This window comes from Lipotes vexillifer, unplaced genomic scaffold, assembly GCF_000442215.2.
Source record: "Lipotes vexillifer unplaced genomic scaffold, Lipotes_vexillifer_v1.1 scaffold184, whole genome shotgun sequence".
Taxonomy (NCBI): Eukaryota; Metazoa; Chordata; class Mammalia; order Artiodactyla; family Lipotidae; genus Lipotes; species Lipotes vexillifer.
In genome coordinates this window covers 2397908-2408419 of record NW_006783561.1, presented here as the reverse complement: position 1 = coordinate 2408419, position 10512 = coordinate 2397908, and the positions used below count along the sequence as shown (strand labels likewise).

The 10512-nt window shown below is 53.0% G+C and overlaps 2 protein-coding genes across 2 annotated transcripts in view; both read left to right on the top strand.

Annotated features, from left to right (window-relative positions):
- Window positions 1–973, top strand: part of HPS1 (HPS1 biogenesis of lysosomal organelles complex 3 subunit 1) — a 23958-nt gene extending 22985 nt beyond the window's left edge. The window contains exons 18-19 of the mRNA XM_007456239.1: window positions 229–311; window positions 811–973. Of these exons, the coding sequence (XP_007456301.1) occupies window positions 229–311; window positions 811–973 (246 nt within the window). The remainder of the gene's footprint in view (window positions 1–228; window positions 312–810) is intronic.
- A 2471-nt stretch (window positions 974–3444) lies between these two features.
- Window positions 3445–10512, top strand: part of PYROXD2 (pyridine nucleotide-disulphide oxidoreductase domain 2) — a 26560-nt gene continuing 19492 nt past the window's right edge. Inside the window, exons 1-2 of the mRNA XM_007456238.1 lie at window positions 3445–3648; window positions 8173–8192. Of these exons, the coding sequence (XP_007456300.1) occupies window positions 3522–3648; window positions 8173–8192 (147 nt within the window). The 5' untranslated portion in view covers window positions 3445–3521. The remainder of the gene's footprint in view (window positions 3649–8172; window positions 8193–10512) is intronic.

Sequence of the window (10512 nt, the reverse complement as noted above, 5' to 3'; positions counted from 1 at the left end):
ACGCTCGGAACTTTACATCCATGTCTAATGTTCTTTGGGAGTTTATTCTTATTCCCGCTTCACAGGTGAGAAGACAAGGTAAAAAGAGGCCAGTGCATTTTTCCAGCACCAGGCACACGCCAAGCAGGGCTGAGCCCGGCCTCAGACCGAGTGTGTCTGGCTCAAGCCCATGCTCTTCCCCCCACACCCACCACCTCCCCACTCAAGACGCCCTGCCTCCTTCCCCAGGGGTACAAACTCCAGATCATCGAGGTGCCTGTCCTGTCCGATGACTCGGCTCCCGTCGGCATGCTGGGAGGAGACTACTACAGGTGACGCCGATCCAGAGGGCCCTGGGCACAGAGGGGAACAGATGATGGGAGATCAGTGCTAGTCCCCACAGAGTGTGCAGCCTGTCCTTCAGGAACATCCCCCTGAGCCTGTCTCCCCTTGTTAGAAGCTCCTCACAGCCAGGCATTCAGTGAGAGGAAGAGAGTGGGGCGCTTGTTGGGGTTCTTGCCCTTCTCCTGCTGGCACATCGAGGCAGCATTTGCAGGCATCTCTGCTGGGCTCCTGAAGACCTTCCCTGACGGCTCTGTGTGCCCCATAGATGGGGCCCTGCCATCTAGTGGACCCCATTCCAGGATCAGGAACCTAGAGGGTTGGGCTGTGGCAGCCTGGGCTGTAAGGTGGGTCAGCGAGGGGCAGGGAAGGCCTCTCTGGCCCGGTGCCGGGGCCTAGTGAGGTGACCTTGTACCTGTGCAGTGCCGGGAAGGCCCCTTGGCCTGGCTCCCTCCTGAATCCTGTCCTCCTCCCTCCTCCCTCCCCCAGGAAGCTCCTGCGCTACTACAGCAAGGGCCACCCGGCTGAGGCTGTCAGGTGCCATGAGCTGCTGACCCTCCACCTGTCGGTCATCCCCACGGACGTGCTGGTGCAGCAGGCCGGCGAGCTGGCCCGGCGCCTGGGCGAGGCCTCCCGTGTCCCCCTGCTTTAGGCCAGGGTGGGCTTCCCCCGTGCATCTGCCCGTGCACCCAAGTTCTCCAGGCCCACCTGGCTTGCAGACATCCCCATGGTGAGAGCCTCCTGTGCACGGCAGCCTCCTGAGGATGACACAGTCCCCAGGGCGGCCCCAGAGTTTCTTAAACTCCACTTAGACCAGCCTCCACTCCGGGTAACGAGCAAACCCCCAAATCCTTCCCTCTGAAGGGAGAGGAGGGCCAGAGGTTTCCTTTGGTCTCTTTAGAACAGCAGTGGCTGTGAGCTTAGACCCAGGGCAGCTCCTCTTTTGGAGCTGCCTCTCCGTTTACCCCTAGGAGACAGAGGAAGTCCCCACTGCCTGTGGGTGTCTGCTGTTCTCAGAATAGAGAAAGCTTCCCAGGAAGCCATTTCCCTTCCCAGGTGAAAGGAGCTCTCCTGGCTGGGTTGAACTCCAGCTCTGCCACGCCCCCTCTGCGGCTCTGGGCAGGTTTCCCCACCTCTCAGCCTGTCTCCCCACATTCAGAGTGACGGCACCCATCTCTCAGGATGGTCGTGGGGCTGCCGGCTGTTCGGCAGCCACTCAATAAATGCTGGTTATGGTTATTGTTACTGTTCAAGCCCCTGGCCCTTCTCGGTGGCCTCTTTGTGCCCTTCTTGGTTCTTGCCTCTTGCCCCAGCCCCGCCCCAGAGATTCGTGTCACTCGGTCCAGTGGATCCCAGGCTTTAAGGTTTTTCAAAGCTTCTCTAGGGGTCCTGGTGTGCCCTGGATTGAGAGCACTGCCCCAGGGGTACAGCCCTTCCTCTAACCTGAAAGTCCCCCCAAACGGACACAAGGACAAGAGGCCGTCGGAGCCCTGGGACTTGGGAGCATCCACTGCTCTGGGGCCGAGAGGCCACAGCTGGGACAGAGGGAACTGAGGAGGCAGAAATACACAGCGCAGCGAGGCAGTGGGTTCGCGTGCGGCCAGGCCTTCCATGCCTTCAGTCTTGAGCTGAAATTTGTAAGAACAGACTGATCTTTCCTGATAAGTGAACAGCTTGCCGGGCCGGAGATACTGAAGGAGCTAGAGCAACACTGCGGGCTGAAGTCCGCAGAAGGTGGCAGTGAGGGACAGAGTCACGAGGTGACTGGGACTGCCTTCCTCCTTAATGTCATGACTTTATGGACAGGAATTATGACATGATCGGGAAAGTACAGAGGAGCAGAAGGGGAAGACTAAGTGTAGAAGCCCACTGCTGTTTAGGGGCCTCACTCCTGTCACCTAATACTTTCCCTTCACTTTTAGCAGCTGCATGATGTGACATGTCTAGTTTAACCAGCCCCCCTAGTTTTTCAATATTATAAATAACACTGGAGGGAAGATGCTGACTCGGATTTTAGCAGAGACACACATGGTGTAAACTTTACGTGGCGTGTGGAGGGGAGTCTGATTCGAGAGTAGAAGTGTCCCCAGAAGTCCCTCTTACCCAGAAGCGACTTTCCATGTACTCTCCTAATTTTGAGATGCACTTCTAATAACAGGTTTCTAGATGTCAGAGCAGTACAGAAACTCCCAGCCCCTAGGGTGCTTTTTCCTATATGGGGAATGTCCTAACCAATGGGCAGGGAGAGAAAGAGACTCCTAATTCAGGACAGGCCAAAGGATAGTAAGCACTAAGCCAAAGATATTTACAATGCGGTCTTTAATCCTCGAGGATTCTTGGAAAATGGGAAAGGTACCAGAACACAGAAGAGAAATGTTCAGGCCTTCAAAAGAAAAAGGCGACCCCCCAAAATCACGAGGACTGAACTGGCCCCCAGACCTTTCCAGCTGTGCGGCAGCCTGAGAAGTGGATGGCATTTAAGCATTTGGATGGCATTTAAGCAAGGACGTGTGTCTCTCTGGGGGCCCCAGGGGCAGATGCCCGCCCCCACAGTGTTGCTGAGGCCTTGGTGTCGGCAGTGCAGAGGCCCTGCCTCAGAGGCCTTCAGGCAGTGGGTCCCTGAGCCTGCTGTGGGCATAGAGCAGTTCCCCGCCCCCCCAACCGCAAGCCGGAGGGACGGGAAGCTGGAGCAGAGTCTGACCCAAGTCCCTCTCTTTACTTGGATTCCCACCCCCAGCTCATCCGGTTAATTCCTTAACCAGAAGCAGGACAGCACAGGGGAGGAGACGGGCCTTTGGAACACTCATTTGCACGCTCTCTCACACACACACACGCACATTCTCTGACCCTCAGTGCCCCTCGTCTGGGGCTTACACGAGAGGCTTCACGACCGTGGTCAGCACAGGGCCTGGCACACAGGAGCCCTAGAGAATTAGCATGGTGGTTACTCTCCGGAGGTCTGGAGGCGCAGGACTTCTGCCTGGTTAACAGGCGACCTCCCGCGACTTGGCCGAGTGTGGACGGGGCCAGGCTAGGCTGTGGGCAGCTCAGCGTCCCCTGTTTAGTCATGGCCCAGGGCCAAGTACGGCAGCTGGGCTGCAGCTCCTTCTCTCTTTCTGCTTTCTCCCTGCTCCTCCCCCTGCCTGGAGAGGCACGAAAAGCTGCTTGCAAGCAAATTCTTGGCCTAGCCCAGGGCAGAAATGGCTGCATGTGGCCGAGGGCTCCGCAGGGTCGTGGGCGCCTCTCCCCACCCCGCTTGGAGACGAGCTCACTCCGACACCAGGGGACGTCTGAAGCCGGAGTATGATGCAGTGGTAATAGGAGCAGGTAAAGTGGGCTGGGCCGGAGCTGAGGGGCTTAAGGGCAGCCCTGCTCAGAAGCCCCTCGCGTCCCTCTACTCTGGCACAAGCTGGCCAGGAGTTGGGATGAAAGCAGATGCTGGTGTGGAAAGCCCACCTGTCTGCGAGCAGATGCCGGGGTTCTGGGGTTGGCTTTGCTGTCGACTCACTGTGTGGCCTGGGGCAGATTCTTGCCCTCTCTGGGCTTGAGTCTTCCCATCTAGAATGACCAGGGAGGACTAGGTGAATTCAGGGGTTTCCACGTATCTCCTGTGAAATTAGCTAGTTGCCACCATACTCTTGGAAAGCATATGGTACGTAAGGTTTGGAAGGAAAGAGCCCTGGGACAAGAAGTGTGAAATCCAGCCGCCCCAAGTGCTCTGAGTTCTGGTCACCGCCACCTGACCACTGAGACACCCCACCCCCGAGGACACTGCAGTTGCTCCATAAAGGGGAGTTGGGAAAAAATAGAAATGAGTCCCAGAGATTCTCCTGCCTATGCGCAGAGGGTGACAGCCCCTGTTGCCTTGCCTGCCTGGGCACGTGGGAGACCTGCCGCAGTGACCCTGCTATGCTTTGCCGAGCCCCAGGCTGCAGGGCACCTAATTCCACTGTGAGTTCGTGAGGCTGCGGGCCAGGACCAGGCTGCCTTTCCTCGGGGCCTTCCACTCACACTCACACAGAGCCCCAATTTCAGCTTCTGACATTATTTCCAACTGGGTTTATACAGAGCAACCATGACAGGCCTGGAAGGACATGCTCATCACACAGCTTTAAAGCTGTGTCCCTGTTTGGGCATTTCTTCATTTTTACCCCTACAAAGAGCAGTTGTGTGCTAGCAAATGTTTACTAGTCACCTCTCCAGGGAAAATGTGTGCATTGTATATCCATACGTAAGTTTATTATGAATACGGAAGTAAAAGAAGTGTAGCACACGGTTTTGCAGATAACAAATACAATACTGGGCTTCCCTGGTGGCGCAGTGGTTGGGAGTCCGCCTGCCGATGCAGGGGGCACGGGTTCGTGCCCCGGTCTGGGAAGATCCCACATGCCGCAGAGCGGCTGGGCCCGTGAGCCATGGCCGCTGAGCCTGCGCGTCCAGAGCCTGGGTTCCACAATGGGAGAGGCCACAACAGTGAGAGGCCCACGTACCGCAAAAACAAACAAGCAAACAAAATACTCTAAATTCCAGGTAGGCAATCTATTCTTACCAAGTACCTGTGACTTCTGCCAAACTCAGTAACCAACCTGTGGTTGCAATTTGACAAATGAAAATAGTTCTGAAAAGAATGTTGTTTCATATTTTTATTTAAACAGCAGAAAGAAAGTGAAACAAAGATTTATGTCTGAACTTCATTCCTTCCTCAACGACAGCAATGACTTTGCTCAATCAGATAATGTTTTTCGAACACTGGAAGAACAGTTCCTCAATTTTTTGCACCATTTCACGATGTAACAGCTACAGACACAAGTTTAATCTACATTATTAGCAGGTTCTCCATCACTTTCTTAAGTCTAACAACCAAAAACATAATAACTCAAACCGTGGTGTGTAATGTTTGCAGATTTCCATAGTGTGAATACTCCCACTGTGGCCTTTTTCAAGGTTACCAATATGATGTCACCAAAGGTGAATTTGGGAGAGAGATGCAGCCAAGGATCATCATGTAGCATGGCCCCTCTATGGGTCTATAGAGGTAAATGACTGTGAAAGCATAGCCAACTGTTAAAGCAAAGTAAAACAATTAGGAAGTGACAAGCTTTGAGTATTTATTACCTTTGTTTTTAATGTAATTATTTCATTGGAAGTTGATGTAATTTAATTTTTTACCAGGGGCTGCGTTTGACAACTATCTCACCAACTTCCAGGGCTGGGGGACTCAGCCTGGAAGGTGGAAGTGCCTCCCACCTTTCCTGCCCTTGGTGACAGCCCAGCCCTGCTGTCTCTTGGCAGAGAGGGTTGATAGTAGGTCCCCAGACACCTGGGTGAATTGCTACAAGTGTGTGAGTCTCAGGCCTGAGTTTTTCTTTGACATTGCTTCTCTAATTGCTGGTTTGAAGGCATTTCCAGCCTGAGTGAGGAACACAGTGGCATCTTCTAAGATAAAGATTATCTCTGCTCCCTGATGCCACACTGGGAGCCACCTTAAAGAGGACCCTGATTTAGTCATTTGACTAACTTTGCCTAAGAATGACCCAAGGAACTTGTTAAAATGCAGTTCCTGGGCCCCCTACCTGTTGATTAGGATTCTGAGGAAGTCAGCACATCTAACCAACACATGGAATGGATCTGATGGAGGCATCTGCAGCCTACACATTCAAGAACCCACGTTCAGAGCAGCTTCTCTCCAGAGCTCCCCCGTGCCTGCTGCATAAGGAACCCTGCAGTCTGGCCTGGAGATAAGCTGAGCCCGAGCCCACAGCTTAAGACTCCTTCAAGGGGAAAGGAGAGGTCACCAGAAGCTGCAGGAAGGCTCAGCCAGGACTGGGGGTGGGGGAGTGGGGGAGGGCAGAGGAACTTGGGCTGTTGGATCCTCGACCTTTGCCCTTTGAGGTCTGTTTGTGCATTTGTGGGCTTACATGTGATGACTGAACTGGACCTCTTGTTGCCTGGAAGCTTTCATTAGTTTTCCAAGATTTATGATCAGCACTGATTAAAAGGCAGCTACCTTTTATTGTCTGCTAAGGGACAGGTGCTTTACGTGCATCACTGGTTATCCTCCCTTCAACACTGCAGGTCCGGCAGGCCCTCTGTTTTTACACGTGAGGAAGACAGCAGAAGCCAGGATGAGCCCAGGACAGTCTGCCTTTAATTTGTCATATGTATTTGAGAGCAGGGCTTTCCAAATTTCAGGTTGCAATGCATCCATTCATGATTCCCTTCCATCATATTTTTGAAACTTTCTTAAGAAAATTATCAAAAACATATTAAAAATAGTACTATAGCAATCAGCATTTTTAAATGAAATATAATCAAGTAGATCATCACATGCTTATCACGTGATGATTTAATATTAGTTCCTGAAACTTTTGTTTCTGTGAAATACATTTATTTGTGTGGGGGGGGTGTCAGGTCACAGAGTAAAATGCATTTCTTCCTCAGATCATGGTCAAAGAGGTTTAAAAAACTCCGTTTCAGAGATTCCTTTAATGGATGATAAATTGGCTCAATGACCTAGAAAATTCTGGCAGGTCTCTATGTGGAAAATGTAAAACAAAACCAACTCAGCCATGAGAAATCCATCATGTGGGTCATTGCTGCCTCCTATTTGTGGATGTTTGTCAATTTAATGGCTGAGCCTTTTATTAGAGTCAACGCTGGGTTCAGGTTGGCGCTCAGAGAACATAGTTATCTTCTGGCATCTTTGAAGACTCAAAGTGACTTCCCACCACCAAAGAGAAGCATGTGCCATGTGTCCCAGGGGAGGCCTGGCCCCCCTCCCTGAAAGCAACCAGGGCCTGTTCTCTGCCCATCGAGGACTTCTCCAGCTGCTGCATTTTATTCTGAGACTAAGGAAAGGGGAGGCCCCAACCCCAGGGCCCCACGTGTTCCGCCTGTGTGTCTGAGGCCACCTGCATCAGAATGACCAGGGAGCTTCTGTGAAGTGCATCCTGGTCCACGCCCCCAACCTGCTGAGTAGATTCTGGGGAGGGGTTGGGGAATCGGTGTTTACCCGAGTTCTCATGTGATCCTGAAGCTTCTCAGAGCTGGAGAGGCACTTGCTAGCAGTGGGCTTGGTGTGGAACATGGGATCCCAAGCCAAGTTTCAGGGCTCCTACCCCAGGGGCACCCTGCCTAAAATTTTTGGAAAGAAACTTTATAAATCTGCCCAGTCAGCTGGCACCCCTGAAGCACGCTGAGCTACTCTAGCGCACGTCAAAGCCGTATGTGTTTCATTCATTTTGAGCTGTTCCTGTTTTATTTGGGGAACACTGGGAATTGACAAAGACGCCCCTTCTGGGGCACTGTTGTGAGCCACACTTGGGCACAACAAGCCATGCCTGGCAGCAACTGTCCACAGGACCAGCACTCACCCAGACGGCTGGTGATTCCATGCCAGCCAGGGATGTCCGGCATCATTGTACAGCCTCACCTCCCTCTCTTCCCTGCTAAGTCAACTGCCACACTCCCTCCGACAGTCACCCACTCGTCCCCAAGTGCCAGAAGCCCAGCAATGCGAGGCTTCGTGGGATAATTTTCATCTAATGACTGTGGATTTCTCCTTGTCCCCACTCCAGCATGAGCCACTGGCCAAACCAGGGTGACAGGACTTTTTTCAGTTCAGGGCAAGAACCAGGGTTTTCTGACCCCAAAGACCGGTGTCTTACAGCATTGAGCCAGATGCTGTTCCAACATCGAGGTACAGGTGAGAGGGTCCCCCAAGTTCTGCTACCTCTCCAGGATCGTCATGGGCCTGGGGACAGGGGTGGGTGGCCACACTCCTCAAGGAATGTGTCTGTCTGCCCGCTGACCACTGTCGCTTTCCTCCCCCCTCCTTCCTTCTCGTTGCAGGACACAACGGGCTGGTGGCTGTGAGTCCCTCCCACTCTGCCCCGCCTCATTGGTCCCTGGGTGTGTGGCCCTCAGCAGGAGTGTAAGGAAGCCACAGGATGAAGGCCGAGGGGGAGAAGGAAAGGCCGGCCAGTCCTCGCGCCCTGGTGCTGAGCAGCGGCCGGCTCGAATGGACACCTGCAGTTGCTAAGGAGGATATCAGGGGCTCCCTTGTTCTCCTCTCCCTAATGCTCATCGGTTTCCCCCATGACCTTTCAAAAGCGGGGTGATAAATAGCTGGGAAAGTGTGTAATGGGCATAGCCTGGGAGGCAGGTTGGAGCTTGCGGGGTCAGGTAACTGGGGCTGGGGGGCCTTTGACTCCAGATGGTGGGCTGTCCTTGTGTACAGATCCCATGTTCCCCAGCTAGGTTTAGGCCAGGTACCAACCTGGGGAACACAGCAGCTATACACAGTCCAAAGTGTGCCCTGGAGACAGCAAGGAAGCCCACCTAGCAGAGGAAGCGGGGTCCTGCCCCAGCACAGGTGGCTTCTGGGTCCCAAGCTGAGCCAGGCCAGGGTTACCCTAAGGCTGTGCTTCTCAGACCGGAGTCCATGTACCCCTAGGAGGCCACAGTGTGTGCTAGAGGGCTTCAGGCCACAAGCCTAACATGGAGCATCTTCCTGAAGCAGCAGCTGCTCTAGAGTATCAATGCAGAGGGCTCAGCGACATGGAGAACCAGGAGACCTGTGTTAAATCTTAAGACTTTCCCTGACATAGCAGTTTTACTTGAACATTTCACAGGGGACATTATTTAACTCAACCGATCAGTAATTTAAAACATTGATTTTGTATTAATACCAACGTGGGTTTGTCCCCGGCTCTTCCACTATCCATTTGCGAAGGTTAAGGCGAGTCAGTTTATCTCTCTGAGCCATGGTAAAATGAGAATTAAAATGCCCACCCTCACTGAATTGAGGTGAAGGGAATAGATGATGTGCCCCAAGGACCCAGCTCATAAAGCCTTACACAAATGGTGAGCATGGGGACAGCATGGGGCGTCCCAGGATAAGAGGTATAGGAGGAACTTACTCTAGGACACGCACTTCGGTTGGCTGATCTGGGGAGAGCCTAAGAAGGTAGGGGTCGGCTCTAGATTGGATACTGTCAGAGTGGGGGCAGCCCTGTGAGCAGGCATCTCAGTAACCGTGTGTGCGGGGAGGGGAGACTAGGGTGAGGAGAGCAGTCACTGTGCACACGTAGCATCACTCATCTTGGCCGAGAGAGGGGGCATTTGGTATTTGGTGGTGCCCAGTAGAGCCTGTCTCGTTTGTGCTTAGACACAATTGTGAAGGGGGCTTGCTCTGTCCCATTTTGTCGTGGTCTAGATTATCCCTGTCTGCGGTCATCATTGTGAGATTGTTTACGTCTAGTGGGAGAAACAGGGCTTACCTCTGAGGGCCAGGCCACCTTCTGAATGTCATGTTGGGCTGCTCTTTTCTCCTTTCTTGTTAGGATGTGTCAGGAGTGTAGATTCTGGGTCCAGACCGCCCGGGTTCAGTTCCTGACACCTCTACTCATCAGTTCTGTGATCCTGAGCTATTAGCCTCACTGAGCCTTGGTTTCCTCCTCTGTGAAATGGGGAGAATCACAGTGCCTACCTCTAGGGTGGATTATATGAGATGATGCTCGCACGGTGTCTGGCACATTGTAGTTGCCAAGCGATCTTTTTAAAAAGTCTGCCTTCAGAGATACACCATCCCTGTTGTCACCTTGGGTGTGGTAGCTGCAGTGGTGTGAGGGCCAGCATTTTAGGTCTGTAGACTCAGGACTAGTTCGGTTCAACAAATATTTATTGATTTTCCACTAAGTGCTAGAGAAAAGTTAATCCCCCTCCCCACATCATTTGTTCCCCAAAATAAGGCTGTGCTATAATCATGGCTTCATTGATTGAACCCCTCCCATGTGCCAGGGACCCTGTGTAAGCCCCTTCTAGGGACCAGCTCAGAGAATTCTCACAGCGAGCCCGTGAAGCAGTCAAAGTGGGTATTATTATCATCAGCCCCATTTTTGCACATGAGGAAACTGAGGCTGGATGGATTAAGTACTGAGGCCGCCCCAGCAGAAAAGAGAAAGGGGAGTGGAACCTGGGCGGTCTGGCTTAGCACTCAAGGCAAGCTCACCGTGCTGCCTGCCTCAGGCCAGTGAGGAGAGCAAGACTTGCCACCCCACCTCCCCAGGAGATGAAGAGTTCACAGAGGCACTGGACCTTGCAGGAGGGAAGGTCACCTCGGGCTGGGAAGTGGAGGGGCAGGACCAATCATGTCAGGTCTTAGAGAACATCTCGGGGGGGGGGGGGGGG